Source organism: Sipha flava, unplaced genomic scaffold, assembly GCF_003268045.1.
Source record: "Sipha flava isolate LNK unplaced genomic scaffold, YSA_version1 173_pilon_pilon, whole genome shotgun sequence".
In the NCBI taxonomy this organism is placed as follows: Eukaryota; Metazoa; Arthropoda; class Insecta; order Hemiptera; family Aphididae; genus Sipha; species Sipha flava.
The window spans coordinates 256,131-272,312 of record NW_020271974.1 but is presented as its reverse complement, the minus strand read 5'-3'; the positions used below and the strand labels follow the sequence as shown (position 1 = coordinate 272,312).

At 32.1% G+C, this 16,182-nt stretch overlaps 2 protein-coding genes across 2 annotated transcripts in view; both read right to left on the bottom strand.

Moving 5' to 3' along the window:
• LOC112680087 overlaps positions 1-7,211 on the bottom strand; it is a 40,255-nt gene extending 33,044 nt beyond the window's left edge. The window contains exon 1 of the mRNA XM_025550084.1: positions 6,032-7,211. Within this exon, the coding sequence (XP_025405869.1) occupies positions 6,032-7,115 (1,084 nt within the window). The 5' untranslated portion in view covers positions 7,116-7,211. The remainder of the gene's footprint in view (positions 1-6,031) is intronic.
• Positions 7,212-8,942: 1,731 nt separating this feature from the next.
• The window catches only part of LOC112680086, a gene marked incomplete in the record, with an annotated part of 199,354 nt that continues 192,114 nt past the window's right edge, over positions 8,943-16,182 (bottom strand). The window contains 8 exon segments of the mRNA XM_025550082.1: positions 8,943-10,138; positions 12,100-12,393; positions 12,449-12,752; positions 12,865-13,049; positions 13,109-13,268; positions 13,345-13,418; positions 13,518-13,691; positions 13,755-13,869. Coding sequence (XP_025405867.1) covers positions 9,924-10,138; positions 12,100-12,393; positions 12,449-12,752; positions 12,865-13,049; positions 13,109-13,268; positions 13,345-13,418; positions 13,518-13,691; positions 13,755-13,869 — 1,521 coding nt within the window.

Sequence of the window (16,182 nt, the reverse complement as noted above, 5' to 3'; positions counted from 1 at the left end):
GACTTTGAATGAAATAAGACATATATATCCATCGGTTTTATGAGTTACTCTATCTTTTTTTTTTTTTACCTCTATAAGAATTCGACAATAAAGGGATTGATCTGTTTATCAATAAATATAAAAATACAGTAAAATTATAGGAAATAGTTGATTCTTTCAGGTGGTAATTTCTTGAATTTCTCAACCGTTTCCTAAACATTAACGTTTTATAAAATTCGAAATATTTGTATACAATTTAAGCTGTGTTAATAGGCACTTGAAATTTTTGATATATTTAAATTTTAAATGTCTTTTTTTGCATATGGTATGGTTTTAAAAGTTTCATCAACATTATTCAAAATATTGCTTCTTCTGCTGTATCAGCCATCTCTAGACATATAAATTGATTCGTCCGCTTCGGTTTCTTTTTTCAAGAAAAGTAGTACATCGGTTCCAAGTTTTAAATACTATTTATCCATCCCCGTATCATACCCGACAATGGAGTCTCGCCTGACCTAAAAGTTTATTTTTTGTGTGTATTTTGGATGTACTGGTTAAATGTATAAAATATATAAAAAAAAAAAAAAAAACATTACCAAAAATAAAAAATATATGTTTTATAATATATAATTATACTCATATTATTTTCAAGTTATATTTTATAATATTTACATCTAAATAGTACATTTTATAAAAAAAAAAAATGGTGATCAATTATATTATTGATACTTTACGAGTATACCCTTAAATTAGTTGATTTAGTAGAATTTTTTTTAATGAATACCTGTATTGAGTTTTGCAATATGAATCATAAAAAAATTGTATTTCAACATAACTGGAACTTGATGATTCAATTATATTTTCTGGAATATAATTGAAATATTCACTTCAATAATTTTATTCAAACACACTTTTAATTAATAACTTTCTATTGTTTTTTTATTTCTTGCAATTGTATCAAATAATATTTAAATACTAATCACCGATCTTTGAGTTGAAATAAGTTGGAATATATGAATTTAAAACATGGAAATACTTGAAAGTAAAACTAATTAGCAATAAATCTAATTAAGGACATAAAATATACTAAAATACAATACATAGGTATATCTCAAGACATTGCTCTTTAATTGTTGGCACTGATCCCAGTAACACAAAAAAATATGATAAAATTATTTTATTTTATTATAAACATATGTTTGACAGATACCTAAATGTATAATTTATAAACAAGTATAATATAATGAAAACGGATTGATCATTTTACCCTATGCATAATAACAATACATGTACTAATTGTAATTTAGCAACGGGTTACATGCATATTAAATTGTAATATTAATAATTATTCGCTGAATATTGGTACGACCCATACATGAATGGTATACTGTTTAGAATAAATTCAATATTACCTATTTGAACTATTATAATCACCAATAATTTAGTTAGTTGCAAAAAATAAGCGAACTGCTCAAATAATCGAAATTATTATTTTTAATTGCATTCTATTCTTACATGGTATCGTTATTAGACTAACTTGTACTCCTTTACTACGAATAAAATAATTAAAAAGTTCAAAATTAATTCGGTTCTCATATATCCATCGATTTTACTAGTAAAAATTTTGTTTTATTAAATATGCATATTGCCTAAATATTCATACTCATCGCAGGGTCGATACGTAATTTCTAACAATCCTTCAGTAGGTACTTTCCAGCGAAATTTTTAAAATGCAATTCTAAGACCGATTTTCCTTTTGTTCTCCCATAAGTAAAATTAAATATGCGTTTTAAATGACGACATTTATTTTTGTGACATCATTTCTGGGAACACTTTTGTGCTATAAAAATATCTAATTCATCATTTGAGTTTAAAATTTTACAGTGATTATTTTTTATTGATGTAAAATAAATTAATAAAAAATCATTTTTTTTTTATTTCTATAGAACGCATATCAGTTTTTATACATAATTTATAGATATAAATATTATTATTTGAGATTTTTTTTATTTCTATCTTAAAAAGTGTGAACAGAAAAGATACAATAATTTTATTTTTTCTGTTTACACTTTATTGTACAGTTACAATTATTGTACAATATAATTATTAAAATGTGTCAAAAAATTAATAAACTATTAGAGTGGCTGATAAGATTGTTTTAAATTTCATACAAGGCGTTCGAAATAAGTAGTGTGAATATTGTGAATATTTATCAATTGATTTTTGGTGTTTTTCTGAAAGTGATGTACTATTTATAGATTTATCATTATAATTAAATATTCAACAACATTCAATTTTATACACATAAAAATCAAAAAAAATATGTATAAAAGTATATTTTTAACAAATAAAAAAAAAAGAAAAGTTTAATTTATATTCAAGAACTGTCAAAAATAATTATTATTCATCAGAAAAATTCTGTATAAGAATATAGGTATCAAAGTTTTATCTTAATTAATTATATACAAACAATTCAGGCCATTGTTTAAAGATAAGACCCTTATTTTTTTTTAATAATTATGGAATAAATATTATATAAATTTAATTATATCATCAAAATGATGAATATTAATGAAAATATACGTTTTTATTACAGTATATTTAAATTATATATTCTTCCTGCATAATTCATGTTATTAAGTAAGTATACTTAGGGAATACTTTTTAAGTATTTTATTAATAATTTTGTATTCGAATTATCAAGAATATATCTGTGATAGAATATTACAATAATAACCATCATAACAATTTTTTTGGGATAACGAAAAAATTAAAATTAAAATGTTTTCAGGATCATTTCACAAAATAAATTTCATGGGTGTGGTAAATAATTTTTATTTCTTTGACACGGTTCATAGTGAACGTCAGTACAATGTACGATCGTTACAGCGTATTATGCAGACTTACGAGTATATTACCAAGGGTTAGAGCGGAGCAAGAACAGACCGATTCGATCGACCAGGAGTGCCGTAATGGACTGCGAGACTGGCGGGATGCCGATTGTGCGTGAAAAGCTCTATTTTTGTCGGATACCGTGTGACATACCGATCAACGGTCCTAAGGATCGATAAATTTGCGTATTTCTGTCAAATAAAGTATTGTTCCACTGCGTTATCTTTTTATTTATTTTTTATTTTTAATGAATAAAACATTATATAAACATTACACCGACACTGGCCGTTTATTTAAAACGTGTACGTACACTCAGTTCTATTTTGAACTTGTTTGTTAAACTTATCAATAAACTCAACAACAATACATGTATCAATATACGTAAAAAAAAAAAAAAAATGTACACAAAAAAAAAATCTGATTAAATTAGATTAATATGTTCATTAAATTGTTTGTAATTAATAACCAAGTATATTAACATGAATTCACAACAACTACCACAAATATATAACGTACAATGAAATTCATCAGATTCTTTTTCTTATTGAATCGATTATAAGCCCACCACTGGGAAACACCGTAAGGTAACACTTCAAGTGGCAGATTGCCATCGTTAAGCCACATTAAATGATCCTTTTCGGGTATAGCGTAGGAGGGACAATCCCCCTCCCACGGACTCTCACGGTAAAATGCACATTTTTTCTTTGTTGTTCTTTGATCTACACTATAAAACAATCATATGGAGATGCCTTCAAAGGACGAAATGAGTATGCCGTCAGGTGATGACCTGTAACATCACCATCCTCGACGATTCCTCCAATGACCATGCCGCGTTTGTCTGACTGGTGGCTTGGTTCTACTGGCGTATCGCCGGAATGATAAGCGTATCGTTAGCGTGCCCAATTTGACAGTGATGCAATCCCTAGAAATTGGCAAGCGGAACATGATGTCGGACCACAGGAGCGGACCAAGTACCGTACCTTAAAGGATCACAGAACGTGCCCCCATGGTTGTCGCTTGAATATAGAGCCCGAGTGCTTAGATACGTACCCAAAATCCGTATGGATCAAGTACGGTGGGAAACCCAACGACGTGGGACCACCACTTCCCGACGCGTTCCCTATGTCGAGGCTCAACCAACAGAACAATGACCAACAAAATTAACGACCAACAGTCGCAGTTACCGTAACACGTTACCTTAATATGATTAACAAAAAACATTAATCTTTATCCTTTATCTAGGCATGAGTGAGGTGTACGAGGAGACCAATGTTAGTGAATCATTTTTAGATCAAACCTTGTTTGCCCTTCCGTTTTTTGAACTTGATATTTTTATATAATTACATATTCATAGGATATGTCGAAAAAATCTGAAAAATGAGATCGACTAAGTGTCATTTGAACTACGTTTTAGGTCTGATACGTAATTTCGAATAAATCAATACCTTAAAAATGCCTTCTAACCAACTGTAAAGTTTCCTTTACCAAAATATCCTTAAAGATAAACATGTAAATGTAAGTATTATGATATTCTGAAACTCCCCAGTTTCAACAAATAACTTCATTTAATAACAAAAATGTGCAGTCTAGGTTTTAACTCAATTGTGTTTTATACATTTTAGTTATTTTTAAACATTTGTGTGTACTCATGTATAAACGTTTTCCGTAATAAAATGTATATTAATTAATATCGGTGACCAATGTACTTCATACAGTAAACAAGAATTAAAATCTTATCCTATATCATTCTTAAGGTATATTTTATATTACCGTGTAAGTTGAACGATTAAGAGTTGTTGAAACTTCAATATTTTATAGTAACTATATAATTTTTATATTAACTCAATAAGAAAATATATTTTTTAATAACCAATGATTTCAATATAAAATAGTTTCATTAATTTTAAAAATTTACATTTTTATAGACAAGAAATGTACAACTTTAATTTAAAAAGTAATTCAATTTTGATTATTTGATTATTTTATTTTAGTATTTTAAATACTATACACATGCTGTATCATCGACCAATTAACCACTAAATGTATAACATTTCTGCTATCACGTTCATGTTGTATACATATGTTTGCATTCAACCGCATAATATATCTCTTAAAATTATAATAACAGTGAGCTTAGTACAATTAGTGCAATTAATGCAAAATCTACAAATTGTATAATCATTATATGATTCTATATTAAATTGGTTTTTAATTTTTATGTTTATTTATTTATACTCTAAAATCGCACATATATTATTCTTTCCTCTACTGTATGTTTGATTATTATGTTTTATATTGTGATCTAATAATTGTTAAGCTATAATAACTTTGAAATTGTTAGCTAAAAGAAAAAAAAATAATAATTAAGTTTTCAAATTTTTAATTTCTATAGGTATTTAATTTCTGAAAAACTCATTGTAAGGGTAGTGGAAACATTAATAGGATTGAAAAAATCTTGAAATTTTCGTTAAATATAAGCAGATTGATTATATAAATTAAAATTTGCGCTCGAGTCTTATTACAATCATAGTATTATCGTAGTCATATAATTTAGGGTGCGACTCGTTTACGCACATTTACCTTTTTTACGACACGATTGCGCACAAAATCACAACTCGTTTGCGCACACATATTTTAGGTTTAAATAATAAAGGTACAACTCGTTTGAGCATATTTCCTTTCTTTTGCTTAATTTTAATTAATTAATAGACTGTATAAAATAATAATATATGTGCATATTGTATATATATAAAAAAAAAATATATATAAATTAAGATTTAACTATTTTGCATTTCTAAGTATTTGTTATATAATTTAACATCGAGCGACCAGATATCGGCGAGAATAAGATATATATACAACAATATAATACAGATAAAAGTAATAATAACGTCAATAATACGCGTAAACAATATTGTCAATTATTAATTTAATATTACAAAAATTAAAATATTTTAAAAAATATGCATTGTAGGTTTAATAAATAATAATAGTAGTCTATTATAAAATTGTACTAATTTAGAATGGTGGCATTTAAGTCCAATTTTCTTTATATAAGTTAAACGACTAATAATATTATTTTTATATTCATTCCAAATGTTTTCCAATTGTATCTCCTTATTAATTATCTCTTTTCTTTTGAAATTTATGATTTTATTGTTTATCGAATTAATTTTTAAATCAGTGTCACTTTGAATTTCAATAATGACGTCGATTACTTGATATATGTGCGGATGAGCAATGTAAAACTGACTGTTATATTGTTTGTGATAACTCTCTGCACCATTAGTAGTCTTAGGATTATTAGTAGGTTTACAAGCCCATAATGTTGGAGGAAAATTGCTGTCCGATACAATGTAATTTTCTAAAATATAATCGAAAAATATAGAAATATTACTAGACGTAGTACTTGGTGCTATTGACATAAGATCACAAAATCCATCAGAAACTTCGTCAGGAGGTAAATAACTTATTCCAAAAAAACATTTCATCCATTTGCCAACTTCTGAGTCGTTGTTTAAGTACTCACTCGATAATAATTTATGTTGTTGAATATGTCTAAACCAATTTTGCCCTAAATGAAAGTTACAACACGTAATTTTGCAGTAAGGGAAAATTTGCAATACTGTATTATGCATAGATTTTTCAAAGTTGACATGAAAATTGATTAAATTTATTATATTACCAGTAATTTGAATACATATATTTTGTAATGTTTTCCACATATTGATGTAGGTATCAGTATGTTTGTTACTTAAAAAACAAAACGCCACAGGAACATAAAAATTGTTTTTAAATACATGAACAGTATAAAGTTGAACAAAATATTTCGGAGCGAATGAAAATGTCCCATCCCCTAAAACGTGTTCTGCACTTTGTAGCAATTCTAAATTTTGTTTACATGTAAATATAAATAAATTTTCATCATTACTAACGAAAGAAAATTTATTACCTTTGTAAGTAAGATTATGCTGATCATCAACTAATTGTTTTTTAGCATCTTCTAAAGATCTCGGTATGTTTGGAAAGGATTTTTTTGGTTTTTCATACATGGATCTTCGAATTAATTTAATATCGCTATATTGAAGATGTTCGGAGTTATCATTGTTTTTCAATTCCCGGCGTATTAGTTTATTTGGTGTAATATGTAAATCCTCTTCAGCTCTACGTTTCAATTTGCTTCTTACTACTTCTCGATGAATTGTTCGGTCGTCGTACTCGTCATGGGTATGCGTGTTTGTCATATTTAAAATTTTATATGATTCATTAACTAACCTAACTACAGCACTTACGGAACATTTTTTATTTGTACACCTAAAATGTTTATCGCCAAATTTTAAAGTTCGGAATTCTCTAAATTTATAACTTTCTATGTTTAAACATTTTTTTTTCCTCGACGCGTTTCAAAAACATCACAAATTTCGATATCCATAGTCAATACAGTTAGTAGTTATAGTACAGCTTTCTGGCAAACGACTGTTTAAAAGTATTACGCTTTCCTAATACACGACGATTATTTTAAATCATTATATATTGATATTGATATGCTGGTAATTTGTGCTGATAATTTGTACCGATAATTCAATTACTTTAGGTAAGTCCAAATTTAAAAATATAAAATACATGTTATTTAGTGATTATGTTGTGCGCAAACGAGTCGTCCGTTTACAGGTAAACGACTGATTTCGTTGTGCGCAAACGAGTCATCGATATTCAGGTAAAAAATTTAAATTGTGCGCAAACGAGTTGCACCGTATAATTTAACCCAAACCAAAACAGACAATAATATAATATAATAAATAAAAAATATAACTACGGTGATTATAACTAAAGTTAGAAAATATTGAAATCGGAATGAAAAAATAAAAATAAAAATACTATAATCATGCCGATACTCGAAACCAGTTACAAGTTAGGTCTGTCGGGAATATAGAAAATACGAATAAAGCAAATTAAATTATTATTATTTAAAATATAAAATATAAATTTAGTTTCTATAAGCTATATTATTGAAACATTTGAATAAAAATCATTTTTTCTGCTAAATTTTAAACCTAAAACAGAATCGAGAAAATATTAAATATAGGTGTGCCATCTAGCGAACAATATGAAAACAATGATTCAGTTCAAAGAGCTGTTAGATCTCGCACTACTCTGATTTTCAATCCCGATTACAAATAAAAATAAAATATTGATTGAAATTTTTCTTTTTTTTTTTAACATATCGAACGTTAAAAATTAACAATCTAAAAGTAAAGTTAAAAAGTAAAAATTGTATGAGTAAAAAATTTTTTAAGCTTTTATCTCAAGACAATAAAGTAATTCCAAATAATTACATTTTGAAGAAAGAAAAAAATTTAAATTAATAAAATAAATAGGAACAAATGAAAACAAATTACAATACGGATAAGATAGTGTAATACCATCAGGACGATCCAAGGTTTCTTTTAGCCTAGGATATCATTCATAGTGCTACGATAATAATAATTTGTACATAGTACGGTAATTCCAAATATCAGTCTTAAACTATACATTATTCTGACCATTTAATATCTAATACAAGACAAATCAATCATAGAACAAATAGTTAAATCTAATACATTTTCGAATAGTTAAATAATTAGCATTTATAAATGAAAAATATAATCATTATCTTGAAAACTTTGTAACAAAAATTTTAATTTTTCAATTTTTTAAATTAATTTAAATGTCCAGACTAATATTCATTGTTTTATTATTATTTTAAACACATTTAGTCAAGATAAATATTCTTGATAGTTACTAGTATTTTTCTGATGACTATGGAATATGAAAAATTATTTTATTTAAAAATTCACTTGGAACATTGTATTCGAAAAGTGTTTTCTTCGTTATTTAAAAAAATACCACTCAATTTAAATTTATTTCTACGTTCAAAATAATAAATACAAATTAAATTATTTCTAAAAAATATTTTATCAATGTATGCAAAATAAATCAATCGAGTCAACTTTTTAATAATTAAAACACATCATTTTAAAGTAAAACAATTTTTTTTTTAAATATTTGTGTTATGATAAAATTACAATGTATCTGAATAAAAAATATGACGCAGTATATTATTCATATGTTAAAACTGTGCGACGACTGAATGCCAATATGCAAATTGTTGACTATACAGTCGACTTTAATTATTTCATAAATTAAAATTTTATTTTAACCAATACAATATTTTGTTTACGAGCAACACAGATAAATAAAAATTCCGACATAAACTTTTATATTATTACAGCAGTTAACATTACGGTACTATTATTGACTTCTATTATAATTTCCAAATACCCATTAAATGTAATGCCTGACATCGTTTAATCACGAATTATATATTAACACAAAAAACGATATTTGATGGATTAGATACTGAACTTAAACTAAGGTATCTTTTTAGAGGACATGTAAATAAATTGACCCATGTGTTTTAAACGAATGTAATTTTAAGTTCTCTTATTGGTTTCCATACGTATTTCTAAACGAAAAATGTGTTAACAACGAAGCAAAATACATTAAATTTGATCATCTCAATTGTTTTAATTTTTGATATTATAAAACTCAATTGAAAACCGCGTCATAGTTTGACGTTAATTTTAATCTTATCTTAAACGATAAAATATTGTTATTGTTATTTTTTTTACAAAAAACCAAAAACTTAACCACTCAATAGTGTCGAACACGTTCGAGTTGCTCTAAATTAACATCGATAGTTTTCACATGTATGTATATTTTGTTGAAGACAGAACAATCGTCGTTTTAGATTTAAGTAAACAAAAAATCAACACTGCATAACAGTAAAAAAAAAAATCGATAACAATCATGTATATAAACTTAATCGAATGCGTGTACAACTTGAAAGCATTTTGAATATCATAATAGGTATATATAATGTTCAGTACACATTTCATATTTGTAAAACATCCCAGTCCGACGTACCCGTCGACGGAACAATTGAAATCGTGTGCGACAATCGTCCTATGTTCCGCGATACAGGAACGGACACGGGTGTCATGGTTCACCGATCAAAAGTCGGTGAAGCTGTTCCGACAAACGTCCTGGCCGCGGTTGGGCGCGGGCCTGCTGCTGTTGAACGTCACTGGCCTGTACACGACCGTCTCGCCCTTCTTCCATCCCCGCGGCGCGGTGTTGTAGTTGCTCAGCGACAAGTAGTCCTTGTACGACGGTGTTCGCGCAGGATCCGACGATGGAGCCGTCGCCGTGCTGTATGTAGGTCCCGCTGCAAAATATAAACAACTTGGTCACAACACGATCGAGGGATTTTTTTTTTTTTTTTAACACATAAACGATTTATATGTTAGACGAATTGGAATGCGGAAAAAAAAAACAAAAAAAAAAAAAATAAACATCCGAAACACAGTCGAATGATTATTGTTTTAAACACCGATCGGTCAACGGGCGCACAAACATATTGTTTCATCACACGTTTAGCATAAACATCCGTCATGATCTGCAAACGTATTGTTGTACGCAATTTGCACAAAAAATACCTTTTCAGCGCATCAAAAACGCTCGTTCTGTCGTACAAGCCATCACGTTTTATACATTTTCCACGCGTAAAACGCATGCTTAAAATTAACAAATAAAAACGGATTTCGAGAAACGATAATGCTTCCTGGACGTACGCGTTTCTATGGAAAACCCATTCGGATCGAATTCGCGTTGTTCGTAAAGCTAAGCTTCTGTTGACGGATGAGTGATACAAAAACCCGAACGATAGTGCCAATTTATTTAATTCCAAACGGGAATGTCTAAGATAACAACCATTAGAAACTAAACGTCCATAAACACACGTATTGTCCGCAGGACTAGGCAACGGATGCCAAACGCATTAGTACATGCTTGTTCCTTAAGTCACGTATAATAATAGAACTGTTCCGTATTTATTTTTCTTTTTATCTTACGATCCGGTGGGTCAGGCCCATTTTCGGACGTTTTCGTATTTGTTGTTCGCGTAAAATCCCATGCCGTCGACGTTTGGTTAGATCAAAACACAAACGGTGGTTAGATTTTCGAAAAAGTGTTCGCGCATCCATGCAGTCGATGTACGAATACTATGCGTGCGCGCGCGCTCGGGTAGCACAAGGGTGGCAAACAGGGCGACGGCGGACGAGTGTTGAGTGCAAGGGCCGGTGGAGAACGACCAAACGGGAATACCAAATGTCTCTCGAGGGATCGCGGTCGGTTGGCATGCGTTCGTCTTGCCTGTGACTTCGGTCTGCGACGACGACGGCGGCGGCGGCGGCGCACCGTAGTACGCGGACGCGGCGTCGTAGCGCTCGCAAGGCGTGTGCTTCTGAGCGAACAGCATGCTCGACTCCAGGCTGTCGGGCGTGGCCAGCTGCCTGATGGTCTGGAACTTGTGGTCGGTGCGCACGTCGAACGGCGGAACGGACGCGTCGTCGGTGTCACCGTACTCGGACCGGTCGGTGGCCGCGGAACCGTCGGCGTACGAGTGTCCCGGCTCGTCCGCCGTCGGCTCGTCCACCGTCGGCTCGTCCGCCGTCGGCTCGACCAGCTGTTCCGCGCGGCCACCGTCGGCCGTGTACACGAAGCTCCTGGTCTCCACCACCGCGTCAGCCGTGTAAAAGCCACGTGGATCCACCGCCGTGGCCGGCGTCTGCGGCCGGTCGTCGTGCAGGTGCCGTATGCCGTCGCTGAGTGGTATGCTCTCGTCTAGCTGCAGGTACCGCATCACCGGCCGGCCGTTGTGCTCGAACGAGTCGATGAGAGCGCGCACCGGCAGCGACCTCTCCTGGATCACCGCCTTCTGCTCTGGTTCGTTCTGCGCCGCGCTCCTGAAACTGCTCGGCGACTTTAGCGAACACCTACTGTCCGCGCGCTCCGGGTCCACGTACGCGTCCATGTGTGGCATGTACTCCTCGTACGACCTGCACGCCTTGGGCACGAACACCTGATAACCGTGGCCGCGGTTCGTGGCCGACGTGCCTCCACCACCGCCACGTTTCTGGCCGCCCTCGTGCCCGTCCGTAACGTGTTCTGTCTCTCGACCGTCCGTAACGTGTTCCGTCTCCCGCCCGTCCGTAACGAGTTCCGTCTCTCGCCCGTCTCGGTCCTTCCCGTCACCGTCCGCCACGTGCTCCACCTCGTGTCCGTCCATCCGCGGCCGCGCCCCTAGCTGCCCACCCTGCTCGCGCCACTTATGCGTCCCCTCCTCACCGGCCACGCTATCCGGCCCCGGCGTGTCGTTTCCGTTTCCCAACCCCGGCGTCGACCTGGGCGTAAACTCCACCCTGTGGTACCTAGGCTCGTCGTAGTAAGCTCGGTTGGTCGCCGGAGGGATCGGGACGGGGGTCAGAGTCAGCGAATTGTCTTTGTTTATCGTGAAAGTCGTGCTCGACAGGTTCTCCGACACTTTGGGGGTGAGACCGGTCGAGCATATCGAAGCTTTGTTCAACAGACTCACCGGCGAATGAGGGGCACCGCGAAATATCTGATCCAACTTTACCGACCCTATATAATCAGCGATTAAATTAACCCTTCAGCCGCAGCCGCCCCGTATACGTACTGTAAGTCGGAGGCTGCTGCCTGTTGCTCTGCGTGTTCCAACCTCTGGGGGCCTTCGGTGTGTATATGTCTGGGCAGCTTCTGGGCGTCACGTCTCTCGACGGAGTCGAGCAGGCGGTTGCCCTAGAAGTTCTGCCGCCTCCTTCTTTTAGCGCCTCTATGGCCCCAGGGGTCGGAGCCACGATGTAACCTCTCGGTGGAAACACCGGACCCACGTCTTGGAACGCCGACTCGACCGATCCCGTTTCCAATGCTGCCTCCCATGGAGATTTGATCAATCTTACACGAGGTTGAGTGAATCTTTGCTAAAAATCGATCGGATAAATTACATTTTTAAAAATGTTACGCTTAAAGTGTTTCCGAAATAACAATCGAACGTCTACGGGAACCTGTCGTCACACAACCTAACCTACGTACTTGAATTTCGTTCATTTTTTGAATGTTTTCTGCTCTCTGAGTACCTTGTTTGTAATTTTGGACTTTATGACTACTTTGTTTCGTAATGGTCGGTTCAGAGAGACTAGGTGAAATAGATTTCACATTGTTTTCATCTACTATCCAGTTTTCGGATCGCTTACGCCTTTTAGCGAATAGTGCAGCACCTTTAACACAGATTAACCGATTAATTAATGCATAGTGACAAAATTGAATTCGGTAATACCTTTTCCTTTGGTGGCGTTCAAATCTCTGACCAAATCAAAACACACTTCTGGACTTAGGCAGAGCTCGACGTTCTCACCAAGCTTACGTAACGTTTGCAAATCTTGCACTTGACCTCTTGGATCCATGACTAGCTTCAGTTTTTGCTTTGACTCCGAACTCTAGAATACACAACAATTAATAATTATGATTGTACACGCTGTTAATTGAATTCAGCCGGTGAACGTTTTGCATTACTTGTTCGGTAGATTCATAACTTTGTTGTTGGAATCCAAGTGGGAAGTTGGATGGAATCGGACCTTTACCTTCTCCTAGTGATACGAGTCCGAAAAATATTCAAAATTAGTATCGAGAATATTATTTCGAAAAAATTAAAACTATAGGTTGCATAATGTATTATGCAATGTCACCTTCGTGCACCCATTTGACCGATCTCTTTTTCCGGTTAACGAACATGGACTGCCCTTTACTCTGTTGGTTACTTATATCGCTTAATGAACTGGATATACGGCGAGCCAATTCAAATTGTTGTTCTACCGTTGGGTGATCTGGACCGTAAAAACTACTACTGGCATACATTTTCCCTACGTTTCAACATATATCGTTTGAATACTATAATATAATAATTGCAAATTACATGAACTAACTGTTCTTTGATGGAGTAACTTCCCCGGATTCAGTAGCTGGTTTAAATATTTTATCCAAATCCACTTCTTTGTGATTCAATCCATCATCAGCATTGATTTTTATACCATTAGACTCCTAATAAGTAAAATATTAATAATATTTAATTGTTATACTTACATTTATTGATGGTATTATAAAAGCCTTATAAAATATTTATCATATAATAATTGAACAAAACGTGAACGTTTTTAATTTGGTATTAAATAAAAAGAATTCGTTTTCGAAAACGTTAAAGTGTAGGAACTAAATATGAAGTTTATTAAAAATAAAAAAGATATTAAATAAAAATTAAATTTTGAAAAAATCTGTAGATAGGTCTACACGGTGGATGGATACAAATGGGATCGGGATGAATAATGAATTCACTGTGTGACGACAATGGCAAAGCCCCAAGAACGCGATTATATATAGCACTCGAAAAATGCATTATTGGAGCACACTGGTCGGCCAAATTGGACAAGTAGCAACATCTAACAAATAGCGGTTGTCCGATCAAACTATTATGAGAATTGAAACTGTTCGACTAGAATGATGAAGGTAAACGATATAGGTGTGGAGGGATAAAAAAATAAGTAAATAATAGACATATTTTTTTTCGACCGGGAATAAAAAAAAAAAAAAAAAAAAAAATAAAAAACCGAACACAGATAGCTCAAAAACTTGCGTGGTACATCGTGTTAAGTATTTGAAATCGATTGATATGATTGAACAGATTTAGACGTGCGGCGGCGTTGGCAATAATCCATGACCCATTAGCCCATACATTCACGACTGTGAGTCAAATGCGTTTGTGCTGGACCAGTTTATAACATAAAACACACATGTTGCGTTCATCATTGATGGCGATAAACAATTCAATGGACATTTTAAACTCTTTCGTTTCTATTTTAACTATGGTATATAACTATAGCTGTACAAAATGTTTTTTTTTTTTTTTGTTTTTTTTTTCTGTTTACTAAAGAATAAAATAACAATTTCTCGAATATTGCCGACAACATGATGCTATAAACTAATCACAATTTATGATACGTAAATAATAATTAACTCATTAATTATTGGTGATTATTGAAACATAGAATTACACATATTTTTTTTAGAAATTCCCTAAACTAATGAGTGGGAACTGCCATAAGTGTTAGAACAATTTTATAATATGATTTTTTCGGATTTTTAATTAGTTACTGCAAGTACTTATTCAGATTTTAAAATAAATTATTCAAACTAGGACAGTAAGAATAATCACGGTGTATACCGTTCTGAAGTCGACTTCCGTACCGTAGTTATCTATATTGGTCAATTCTTAAAGAAATAAATTTAAAATATTCTAAAGGACTGATCTACGAAAAAATATTTAACTTAAAATTATCTGTAATATTTCCAGAGATAAATTTGACAGAAATTTAGATATCTTACAGTTTAAAATGTTACCTTAAATAATATTATATATTAATTTTACTAATTATATTACTAAACTACACTTTTTTAAATAAAATAAAAATGTAAAAAAATATTGAAATTATTTATAAAATAATATTTTAACGGAATAAGACTTACACATATGAAGATTTTCAAAATTACATACATATTCATGAATCTTGGTATGCAATTGATTTATATTATATTCAGTACATAAATACATAAAATAATACCAAAAACCAGGAAGTGAAGATATTTAGAAAAAAACTAAGGAATTACAGTAAAAAGATAGTATCCATAAACACAAAAAATACCAGAACTCTAGAAAACTGTATAAGAGTATTTTCTAATGCGAAATGTATTGATACATTTTATAAATTGTGTATTATAGGAACTTACAATTATTATTTAATTTTATAATAGTTCTCTGACTTTTTATACATTATATAAAAATCTATCATCATTAAGGTGAAGTATTATAAGTTATTACTTATGAATTTAAATATAAATATAATTGAAAATATGACGTTTTAGTCAGGGTTGAAACGGACATTTATAGTTTCAGTTGAATACATGAATTACATGCCAGTCAGTACTCTAATTTGTTTTGAAACTTGAATAATATCTGTATGGTGCTATTAGAAGATTCGACCATCATCGACTCAGTTTATTGTAAATTAAGCAATCATTTATATACTTTTACTATACATATATATATAAAGTTACTTCATTAGAAATATTGTGTGATAATTCTTTAATATTTTGAGATGTAAAAATTAAGCATACCGAAAGTAAATTTTTTTTCCAAAAAATAAAAATTAGATTTAAATTGAAAGCTCAATTAAAATATTAAACTCGACATAATTTAATTCTTATAAAGCTTTTTATAACGATTAAATGTTAGAATTTATTTTTATAAACTCATTCCATTGTTTTCATACATCAAAATGTTAAATGAATAGAGCGTTTCAC